This window comes from Physella acuta, unplaced genomic scaffold (assembly GCF_028476545.2).
Source record: "Physella acuta isolate Inbredline_101_S28 unplaced genomic scaffold, ASM2847654v3 ptg001636l, whole genome shotgun sequence".
NCBI classification, from domain to species: Eukaryota; Metazoa; Mollusca; class Gastropoda; family Physidae; genus Physella; species Physella acuta.
In genome coordinates this window covers 22,457-34,483 of record NW_026733150.1, presented here as the reverse complement: position 1 = coordinate 34,483, position 12,027 = coordinate 22,457, and the positions used below count along the sequence as shown (strand labels likewise).

The following is a 12,027-nucleotide window of genomic DNA, read 5'->3' as shown; positions in this document are numbered from 1 at the left end:
AATATATAGACACAATTTTTTAAAAGATACGCGGTATCGCTGTAATAAATACTGCGGCATCGAGAGAATGAAACAATGACACGAGCGCGAAACGTTTGTTACGTTTGGTTGTTCGATGACAGTATGACTTGAGTGACGAAATTAGACATGTCGTATTCACAGTGGCAGATCACTGTCATGTCTATTTACCGTGTCACTAATGACATCTCAAATTTACCGTGACAGATATCCAAAATTAACTCAGACAAACAACTGACATACAAAATTAACTCATGCAAACAACAGACATCCAAAATTAACTCATGCAAACAACTGACATCCAAAATTAACTCATGCAAACAACTGACATACAAAATTAACTCAAACAAACAACTGTCATACAAAATTAACTCAGGCAAAAACTGACATCCAAAATTAACTCAAAAGTGACATCCAAAATTATCTCAGACAACCAACTGACACCTAAGACAAACTATTGACACCCAAAATTAACCCAGGCAAACAACTGACATCCAAAATTAACTCAGGCAAACAACTGACATCCAAAATTAACTCAGGCAAACAACTGTCATACAAAATTAACTCAGGCAAACAAGTGACATCCAAAATTAACTCAGGCAAACAACTGACATCCAAAATTAACTCAGGCAAACAACTGACATCCAAAATTAACTCAGGCAAACAAGTGACATCCAAAATTAACTCAGGCAAACAAGTGACATCCAAAATTAACTCAGGCAAACAACTGACATCCAAAATTAACTCAGGCAAACAACTGTCATACAAAATTAACTCAGGCAAACAACTGACATCCAAAATTAACTCAGGCAAACAACTGACATCCAAAATTAACTCAGGCAAACAACTGACATCCAAAATTAACTCAGGCAAGCAACTGTCATACAAAATTAACTCAGGCAAACAACTGACATCCAAAATTAACTCAGGCAAACAACTGACATCCAAAATTAACTCAAGCAAACAACCGACATCCAAAATTAACTCAAGCAAACAACTGACATCCAAAATTAACTCAAGCAAACAACCGACATCCAAAATTAACTCAAACAACTGACATCCAAAATTAACTCAGACAAACAACTGACATCCAAAATTAACTCAAGCAATCAACTGACATCTCCAATTTACAGTGTTACTACAGCCATGCCTAATTAACGACATCTTAAGACATTTTCCCACCAATCTACAACATCATTATTATCAGACCATCCACACACAGCTACAACAACCACTATTGACAGACTTTGATGGATGGTGTTATTAGCACACAAAACACTTGCAGCCAACAACACAAAAAACACGACCCAAACTTTTAGCGTTACTTAGTCACAAATTGCTGGTTTGTGTTTATGTTCATCTACTCTAAGAGTTTATGCAAATGTGTATGATTTATTAAGAACACAATAATATGCTAAGTGGTGGAAAGTGATATGCATTTGTGTATGGGAACAGAGTAATCTAATATCTTTAGGCTTTAACATTTTTTGTATAGCTTGAGCAGGTCCTTAAGTTCTTAGCTTTATATATATATATATATATATATATATATATATATATATATATATATATATATATATATATATATATATATATATATATATAAAAAGCTATAAATAAAGCTATATATGTATGTATATATATATAAATAAATAAATAAATATATATATATATATATATGCCGATATATATATTTATTATATATATATATATACACACACACACACACATATATATATATATATCCATTTATACATATATATATATATATATATATATATATATATATATATATATATATATATATATATATACAAAAATATTACAATTTGACCTATATGTGTATATTAGCGTGCATGGTTTATGTAAATATTACATGTATTTTACTTTTACTTTAAATAGTATTTTAATAATGTAAACATTAGACCAGAAAACATTAATACGTACGATAGATATAGATCTGATATACCATTGTTTTTACTTTAACTTTAAAGGATATTTTAAAGTAAACATCAGATCAATGAACCTTCAACACGTACGATAGATAATCTAACAATTACTAACAATATAAAACCTCTCACCTGCTTGGAATTAACCAATTATCCAAATTAATAAATCCCACAGCATTTATATTTTTAAATAAACCAATTATCCAACTTCCTTGAGGTCCGCGGGTGGTGAAATAATAAATGTCGTTTATCCACAACGAGCCGAGTTTGACATGAAGGGCCCGAGAGTGGAGGGCTTTTATCACGCCTGAGGTCCCCAAACACGTCAGGCTTATCACAACTGTTTAGACACCTGCCGGTAGTTCAAGATGCCGCTTCAACGTTTCTAGCAGTGCCAGAGGTTTCCTGGCGGTTTTTGCTTTACGTCTGCTGGTACCGGATATTGACACCTGTGCGCTAAAGAAAGAAATGGGGTGGTGTGGGGGGGGGGGGGGGGGTTGTATTGGATATCGGGTATCTCTTGATAACAAAATTTCGATTGATCGATTTACTTATGGGTAAGGGGGGAGTGGGGGTTGTTAGCTCGCTCGAGGGTTTCAAATTTGAAAATGATTGCTTAGAATCACATGTACATTTCCACGCTGCGTTGTCATAAACAATTCAATGTATTCGTTGATGGGGCGTGTGTGGGTGTGGGGGGGGGGGGGGGGGCTGATTGATTGTACCCGATGTGGTGGTTGGTTCATGGGGTGTGGTGGTGGTTGGTTCATGGGGTTGGTCTATGTGGTGTTGTGGTTAGTCCATGTGCTTGGTTTAGGTGGTGAGGTTGTTGGTCTATGTTGTGTGGTGGTTGGTCCATGTGGTTGGTCTATGTGGTGTGGTGGTTGGTCCGTGTGGTTGGTTCATGTGGCTGGTCTATGTGGTGTGGTGGTTGGTTCATGTGGTTGGTCTATGTGGTGTGGTGGTTGGTCCATGTGGTTGGTCTATGTTCTGTGGTGGTTGGTCTATGTGGTGTGGTGGTTGGTCCATGTGGTTGGTTCATGTGGTTGGTCTATGTGGTGTGGTGGTTGGTCCATGTGGTTGGTCTATGTGCTGTGGTGGTTGGTCCATGTGGTTGGTTCATGTGGTTGGTCTATGTGGTGTGGTGGTTGGTTCATGTGGTTGGTCTATGTGGTGTGGTGGTTGGTCCATGTGGTTGGTCTATGTGCTGTGGTGGTTGGTCCATGTGGTTGGTTCATGTGGTTGGTCTATGTGGTGTGGTGGTTGGTTCATGTGGTTGGTCTATGTGGTGTGGTGGATGGTCCATATGGTTGGTCTATGTGGTGTGGTGGTTGATCCATGTGATTATTTCGTTGCATGAGTTAGATTAATCTAATACCTATAAATCTATTAACAAATTTATAAATACTAAATCATAAGACAAGTTTTCTTTTTCTTGCAAGCTTACAATGGACAAATACAATAAAAATTGCCGTTTCAACACAGCGTCTTTATGGACAAAAGAACAGAAACGTTGCACCACATTAAAGGAAATATGTGTGTATTATTTACTTTCTTTTTGTTTTTGTGGCTGCACTCACAGCATTCAGTCAAGAGAGAGGCGTGGCGAGGGGGGCGGGGGGTACTCATGTCCCGGGGCGCCAAAATGGGTTGAAAAAAAATTAAAAGCTCATTTTAGCTGCAGTTTTGCATTATAAATATAAAAAATTTATTTGGGGGGGGGGGGGGCGCCTAATTGAAAGTTTGTCCCCGGGCGCCAAGAAGGGTCGCTACGCCTCTGATTCAGTCAACTAGTTCAGGTAATATAAGCTTATCAAATACTCCCATCCGTAGAGATAAATCTAGAATCTCGAACCCCACATACTTTCACCCCTACACCCCCTTCCAACTTGACTTCAGAACAGACATTCGAACTTAAAAGCATGCACAGCGCACTGTCTGCAATTTTCTGACATGTAACACACTAACAGCGCTTGTTAAACATAGGTCTGTATTAGTTTGTTCAATGTTTAACATTTAGGAACTTAACCAAACACAAAAAAAATATTTATGCTTATAACAAAATTAGTATTACATGGAGGGCGAGGTTTGTGGTTATATCATAGCTTGACATGTCAAGCGCCTTAGTGATACAAGCATTTCAAATCTTATCGTAGGATTGGAGTACTTCAACCCCTAAACCACACCCCTCCCCCCCCCTCCCCGCAAACACCCACATCTGCATTTCTTTCAACCCCTCCCACATTGGCGTATGCAGAGGGTGTTAGGTGGGGTTGAAACCCCCATTCTATATATTCCCCCCAAAAAAAAAAGCTTTTTGCCTTAGAACGCTGGCGTCATTTCAATGTTTAATAAGTCACGTAGCCCACCACACACGCATCCCCACCATACCTAGCATCCCCACACCTGACACCTTCCTCTCCACTACCCACACCAGCATCCCCCCCCCCCCCCCAACTCCCCCATTCCTATCTCCCAACCGTAATATTGTTATCGATTACTTGCAAAACAAACATTAATTTTTTCTATACGTATTCGTCATGTTAAACAGGCAGACATTGTTGAATCTTGAAGCGTCATGCATGAACAATGAACTCGACACAATTGATCGTAAAATTGAAATAGAATATGTTACCTCAGAATCTGTCGATATCCGTTTTTACTTTCTCGTATATACGTAGTATAGAGAAAGTATTGTAATCGTGCAAAAAAAAAAAAATCGAGATTTTTACAAATCTCGACGTTTTACACCTCACTGATACGGAAAAACATAATTTTGCAATCTTGTCCGTATGTCTGTGTGTGTGTGTGTCTGTCCGTGTGTGTGTCTGTGTGTAAACACGATAACTTGAGTACCGTTACAGCTAGGTTGATGAAATTTCATATATAAGTATTTTATCAAAATCGTAGATCCGTATCAACTTTTGAGCGATTTCCGATAACCGGAAGTGGTACTTTTCCTACTTTGAATTTTTTAAAAGCCTATAACTTGAGTACTATTTCAGATAGATAAATGAAATTTCACATGTAAGTAAAAGATCTAATTCTCTACCTTCTGTTAAATTTTGAGTAATTTCCGTTGACTGGAAGTAGTAATTTACGCTACTTCCGATTTCTCAAAAAACTAATGTAAATTTTTAAAGTACTAATAATATTGCGCACTATTATACGCGTTTTTATTCGGCGTTTGCTTGGTGCGCAATGTTTTTTTTATGAGATTCTATTCTATTTTTAAAAGTTTAAGTATTTAAAATGGATTAAATATCATAACTATATCCCCAGTTACCATCCCCTGTTGTTTAATATAAGAATATTCGAGAAAGTTTAGGGGAGATCACTACCGGTTTATTTAACACGTTTTTATTAACTCAGCTTCGCGTGGATGTGTTTGTTGTTAAAATTGACATCGAAAATTAGCCCACTTCTGATTGCTCTATAGATCTGAAATTTGGCATGCAGGTTACTTTCGCCTAACAATTTCAGATGCAATCATAAAAACTAGCAATTAGAGACCGTAATTAGCTTAATTTAATTACGCCCAAAGGACCATAAAATTGAGGACATGATTTCTAAAGATACCGACAAGACTGGAGGCTTGTTGACACAGTTACTTCGGCCCCAATCGATGTGAGCGCGCTGGCCGTGATCGTATAGTGGTTAGTACTTCGCGTTGTGGCCGCGACAACCCAGGTTCGAATCCTGGTCGCTCAAGATTTTTTTAGTCCGTGTATTTATAAACACTTAGTCAATTCATACTTAATCAAGTCATTAGATAAAGTAGAAAATAAACTATATAAAAAACTTTTTTAAAAAACACGTTTTTCATGTGTAGCAACGGACTAAAAAGGAGAAAATAAAATACTTAAAAAAAACTTTTTAAAAAACCACGTTTTTCTTGTGGACTAAAAAGTAGAAAATAAATTTTCATACATTTGATGACAAAAAACGTGGGTCGGGCAGATGGGTCGGGAAATTTGATGGTGAACGTACCCACGTTTTTTGTCATCAAATGTATGAAAATTTATTTTCTACTTTTTAGTCCACAAGAAAAACGTGGTTTTTTAAAAAGTTTTTTTTAAGTATTTTATTAAACCATTGCTTTTGGGCTCGCACAACAAATAGGACATGTGTACACTTCGTCATTGGTTATTCAACATCACGTGAGAGAATTGAAGCCATTGATTGGATGAATGATACCCTACTGTTTCTGTTATTATTGTCTTTGTTGGAGTGGGGTGGGGGTTAGAGAAGTGTCAACTGTATTTTCTCCTTTCCAAGTAGGGGTCAATGGGATCAGCTTTTGAAACATTAGAGGACCGGATATTAGGATATTATTGATATAACTGGATATAATGATATTATTGATATACCCGAAACCCCCGGGCAGAAGAGGCTCAATAACTGGGGACAGCAACTCTTCTAGGAGAGACAACCCCACAATCAAGCAACTGCTGCCTTGTAATTTGATTTTGGATGGACAAAGGCTATGGAAGCAAATCCAAAAAGAAAAGCAGGCTGAAAAGGCGTCCACGGCATATAGGGTAATACTTAATTGCGTTGGAGGGAATACTTTCCAATATTATTAAGAACGAAAAAGAAAAAAGAAGATATAACAGGATATAATGGCATTATCGATATAACTGAATTAAAAGATATTTTTTATTTTTTTTATATAGTTTTGTGAAAATAAGTTTCATTTTTATCTTTGCTATATATAATTCTCTTCTGGGAGACGCTAGAAAACAAACTGTAAACGCGCTCCCTACCACCCCCACCCCTACATGGTCTTAGTGAGCTGTGTTCACTCTAAATGTTTACAAGCAGAGCTGGGTTTAGTGACGACTATTAGTATTAGGGGCAGATAATTTAGTTGGAAACGATTTTAAACGTGGGGGGAGGGGGAGGGAATGGGGGGGGGGGGAGGTTCTGGTCCTTAACGTGCTACTTATAGTGTTTTAAATAAATATTTTCAGTGGCAGCGTTGGTACCGTCGAATTCACCAATTATGAATTACTGAAAAGTAGAAAAAACAACAACTAAATAGCGGCGTATGTTATGCCGCGGGCCGGCTCGTACGTCTTATGTTATTTTGAATTAAAAGATTTTTTTTTTTAAATATTTAATAATTTTAATCAGGTAAATTGCAAAATATCTGACTGTGTTTTAATAACATGTATATTACATATTAAAAAAGCAACAAAATTGACATTAAAGAAAGAACACATTTTTGTTAGCTAAAAATACAAATAAATGCATCTGGCTAATTGAATTCTGCTTATGAGCTTTCCAGTTCTAGCGTTACCTAATGGTTATCTGTTTAAACATTAAACTAGAAAATTTTTGACAATGTCCATAAATTAAAAAAAAATCAGAAATAGCTTTTACAATGCATCTACATATAATTTCAGTGAAATTCAAAACATTGACAAGACTTTTATAAACAAATACATACAAAATTAGCATCTACCAATTTGTTTTAATAAATGGACTAACAGTACTATTGATTTTTTTTTGTAACAGAAGAAAAGTCAAGACTATGAATTATCCTGTTGTAAAGAGGAATTTGCAGAAGTAATTATAACTTATTGCTCCTAAGTAGATTTTAATTAAGCAGTTGCACCAATCCGTTTCATTTTGTAAATGTCATGTTCATTTTGAAAGGAATGATTTTTATTTCACCCAGCATTCTACTTTGTCTATGCAAATAAATCATATTGATCTGATATTCATGAATTAGACTTCTCCAAATTACTCTAGATATGCCACATCTCATTTTGCCACTTCTTCAATGAAATTAGCAAGCGTAACATCCCTGTGAGACAAGCCTCCTATATCATGGGTGCTCAGAGTAATTTGTACCTTGTTATAAACATTGAACCATTCTGGGTGATGATCCATTTTATCTGTCTTTATTGCTATTCTGGTCATAAATCCAAATGCCTGATTAAAATCTTTGAAAATGAATTCTTTATAAATAGCATCTCTGCCTTCAACCAAAGTCCAGCCAGATTCTTTGAGTGTGGAAAGTATTGAAGGCCTTTCTTCATCAGACAGCTTAGCTCTTTTGGGACTAGCAGCCATTTTCTTCGGAGATGAGTATGATCTGATTTGGTTGACAGCTGTGCGACAGAGTGCACTAAGAAAGGGACGCGTGTGAAACAACATTTAGTGGGTCGCGCATAAATTTCAGCAGGTAGATTAAATAGACAGCAATTGAAGACCTTAGTGCTAAAAGTACTTAAGTCACAAAAACAACATTTTGAGAAAAATGAGTTCGAAGATTAAAATTTACTATGAAACATTACGTTTTTATATTATTTGTTTGTTTGGAAGAGCAAATTAAATAAATTCTTCAGTATCACTATTTGTTTATAAGATAAAGTTAAACTAGAGGAATAACGATCAATGCTTGGTTTGATTTTCACAAAAATGTGACTTAAGTACTTTTAGCACTGGGCTCTTCAATTATGAATTAAAAAATATTTTTTTTTTCCACTCATTTTTTTTTTTAATACTTTTATTTGCAATTAAAACAAGTACATCAACATCAAATTTTTTAACATAATTTTGAACACCAAATGAAAACGAAAGGTTTTGCAAATGTACATAATGAATATTTACATGATGTCATGTATTTGATTATAAAAAAAAAATTGCAAAGGATGACAGTAAAAGGGGTGAAGGTCAAATGAAAGTGTCAGAAGTCTGGGTGGGGAGAGGAAAGGAAATTTTTCAGAGAAGTCAATGGGACAGTTAAGCATTTTCTATGTAGGGAAATTAAAAAATATTATTGTTATATCTTAGCGATGAGCGGAATAGTGACAAAAACGAATATTATATTTTAATAGCCTGTAATTAAACAATTTTGTTACAAATACAACATATATGTGATGGGGGGTTTCATATATATTATATAATTATATCTTCTCTATATTCTGATCTGCTACTATTCATACGACAACTATTATACTTGTGAGTAGGACGGGAATCACTCTTATGTTCCGCAGACACTAATTAACAAACGTCAACCACTTCGTTTATGAAAAGAACACTAACTTTATTAATACACACTTATTTGCACAATATCAAAGAATACATCCGTCTCCTACCATTACTAACCCCCAACTCACGTTACTGCCGCGGTCTACGTCATTGGTACATTGTCGTGTCATGCTCACGTCACATTCGCGCCACAAATATTGTATTCAACATGCGCACAATACTCTCGCACCAAATCGTCTACAGTCAAGTTCGCACCGTCCTTTGTAACCTCTACTAGTCGTCTAATTCTTTATATCTACGCTATGACATCTCCTCCCCCCCTACAATTAAAAAAAACTAATACTATTATAGTTTATCAGGCTTACATTTCAGGAATTTATATTATTAAAGTCAATTTTATAATTTATGTTTTCGGCAAAATGCACCAGTTTTTTAAAATTCGACCACTACCTTAAAAAGATGTCACATCAATATGAAGACACCAAACATAATACATTTTGAAAAAATTGTGTCTTAAATAATGAGTTGTTTCCCTTTCATTGATTTTAATGGAAAAAAAAAGCAAGCTAGGCATACTTTTTAAAAAAAATTGCATTAAAAACGTTTTTATTAACAAGCATTTTATGTAATAATGCACGATAAAGGATAAAATAGATTTTCTTTCAATATCTAATTATACTCTACTATTTAAATTACTATAAAGCAGTAGCGTAGCGAGGGGGGGGGGGGGGCGGGACGGACACATGTCCCTGGGCGCCGACCTTAGGGGGCGCCAAAATGGGTTTGAAAAATAAATTGAAAGGTTGAGGGGGTGCAAATTGAAAGTTTGAGGGGGGGGGGGGAGGGTGCAAATCAAAATCTTGAGGGGGGTGCAAATCGAAAGTTTGAGGGGGGGGGGGGTGCAAATCGAAAAGTTTGTCCCCGGGCGCCGGGAAGGGTCGCTACGCCTCTGCATTAAAGTAAAGCGTGGGTCACTATACCTTTACCAATATTCAGTAAAGTATTTAGCATTATGGGGTTGAATAGTAGAGCGTTTGGGTCTTGTGTTCGGATGTCGGTTCGGACCTGTGACTATGACGTCCCTGAATCAACCCAGCTCTGATGGGTATTTAACTCACGTTTGGGAGAGTAAAGGCGGCTGGGAATAGTGCTGAACACCCAACTCTGATGGGTATTTAACTCACGTTAGGGAAAGTAACGGCGGCTGGGCATAGTGCTGAACACATAATCCCTTCATATGCCGAGGTCAAGAAACATGAACTTACTTCATCGCAGAGGCGTAGCGAAGGGGGCGGGGGGGGGGTGGTCCATATGTCCCCGGGCGCCGACCTTAGGAGGCGCCTAAATGGGTTGGAAAAACAAATTGAAATATCATTTTAGCTGCATTTTTGCATTATATCGAAAGTTTGGGGCGGGGGGTGCAAATCAAAAGTTTGAGGAGGGGGTGCAAATTGAAAGGCTGCTCCCGAGGGGGGGGGGGGGCGTCAAATTGAAAGTTAAAGTTTGTTCCCGGACGCCGGGAAGGGTTGCTACGCCTCTGCTTCATCGCTAGGTCTAAAGAGGAACTTTTTTAGACTGATATTAGATGTATCGACGGCTTTTTATTTAGCCTTTTTTTAAATAAGGTTGTAAATCTCTTGTACAACCCCATCCCCTACGCACCGCTCCCCCTTACCCCCCCCCCCCCCCACACACACACGCACACGTACAAACACTTCAACACTTCATGTCTTTTATTCACGTGCTTCAACTGCAATCAAGAAATGTAATTAAATATGGAAACATATAAGCCCTATCTCACTTACTCCACTGCATTCATGGGAAAATAAACTGAAGCATTCTCGGAAAATAAATGTTCCTGACGATTTGAACTTAAGACAGTGAGAATAAGCACCAGAATGTGAATACGTTTTTTGTTTTGGTGTTTAACTTTGTTTACGTAGGTACATTAGCACCTGGGTTTCTTCTGTTAAACATTTCCATATCACAGGTTATATATCTCCATATCACAAATTAAACATACATAAGTGTCGGTTAAACGTCTGTGTATAACAAGTTGAACATTCCTATATCACATGCTTAGCATCTACATATCACAGGTTATATATCTACATATAAAAAATTAAGCTTACACGTATCTTCAGTTAAACGTCTGTGTATATCAAGTTAAACATTTCCATATCACATGCTTAGCATCAACATATCACAGGCTATATATATCCATATCACAAGTTAAACATACATATCGTCAGTTAAACTTTATCGTCAGTTAAACTTCTATGTGTAACAAAATAAACTTTTATATCACAAGTAAAACCTCTTCAAATCACAACATTTTCAAATCACACGCTTAGCATTTCCACATCACAAGTCAAACAATGCCTTGACGTCAGTACAGTGCAGTTTCCAACAATCTGCTACTAAAACTTTTCTTCCTCAGCACTCCCATACCTTCCCTCATTCCCCCACCCCCTTAATACCCCCCCCCCCCGTGATCTAGTTTATTCTAATCCATGCCACCACTCACCAATAACAAATATTGTTATGTAGATTCGACCCTGTCTTCTGTTATCGATTGACCTCGAGATGACCCCAGTTTAAACAGTGGAAGTGACAGATGACACTTTCCCCTAGGCCTAGACCCAGGGCATTGCCGGGGGCATTGTCAGGGGCATTAAATAGCCAGGCTATCAAATCTCCTACAAACCTTCGGTACAATGCTATAGGTCTACGTACCAATATAATCTAGTACCAATAGGAAATGGTTCGATTTGTACTAAATCATATTCAGTAGTTTATGGTTTCGTGGTATATCGATCGTTGGGGTTGTACGGATCCCAAAATAGTGTCTTATAATAATCTTTGCTGTTTACATTGAATATATCATATTTAACAGGACAGGAATGATCCTAGCTATTAGATCTTCATTGTAGATCGTTATTTAAACAACGACAAGTCTCTAGCAACAAATGGTATATATATATATATATATATATATATATATATATATATATATATATATATATATATATATATATATATATATATAGGCCATATA

At 36.7% G+C, this 12,027-nt stretch overlaps 2 protein-coding genes across 4 annotated transcripts in view; both read right to left on the bottom strand.

The window, feature by feature from the left end:
- LOC131929467 (uncharacterized) overlaps positions 1-11,149 on the bottom strand; it is a 43,829-nt gene extending 32,680 nt beyond the window's left edge. For 2 of the 3 annotated variants that reach the window (XM_059285701.1, XM_059285705.1), the window contains exon 1: positions 2,100-2,347. The gene's annotated coding sequence lies outside the window, so the exon portion shown is untranslated. Of the gene's footprint in view, positions 1-2,099; positions 2,348-10,916 lie in introns of those variants that run through there. The other variant, XM_059285702.1, reaches the window with a different exon arrangement.
- LOC131929469 (pterin-4-alpha-carbinolamine dehydratase-like) lies at positions 7,600-8,167 on the bottom strand. Its single transcript, XM_059285707.1, has one exon. The coding sequence runs from the start codon at positions 8,130-8,132 to the stop codon at positions 7,737-7,739; it is 396 nt and encodes a 131-aa protein (XP_059141690.1). The 5' UTR covers positions 8,133-8,167; the 3' UTR covers positions 7,600-7,736.
- Positions 11,150-12,027: the final 878 nt, after the last annotated feature.

Bases quoted from the DNA above. Each gene is read 5' to 3' on its own strand.
- LOC131929469 (XM_059285707.1), bottom strand. From the start codon at position 8,132: ATGTTGTTTCACACGCGTCCCTTTCTTAGTGCACTCTGTCGCACAGCT.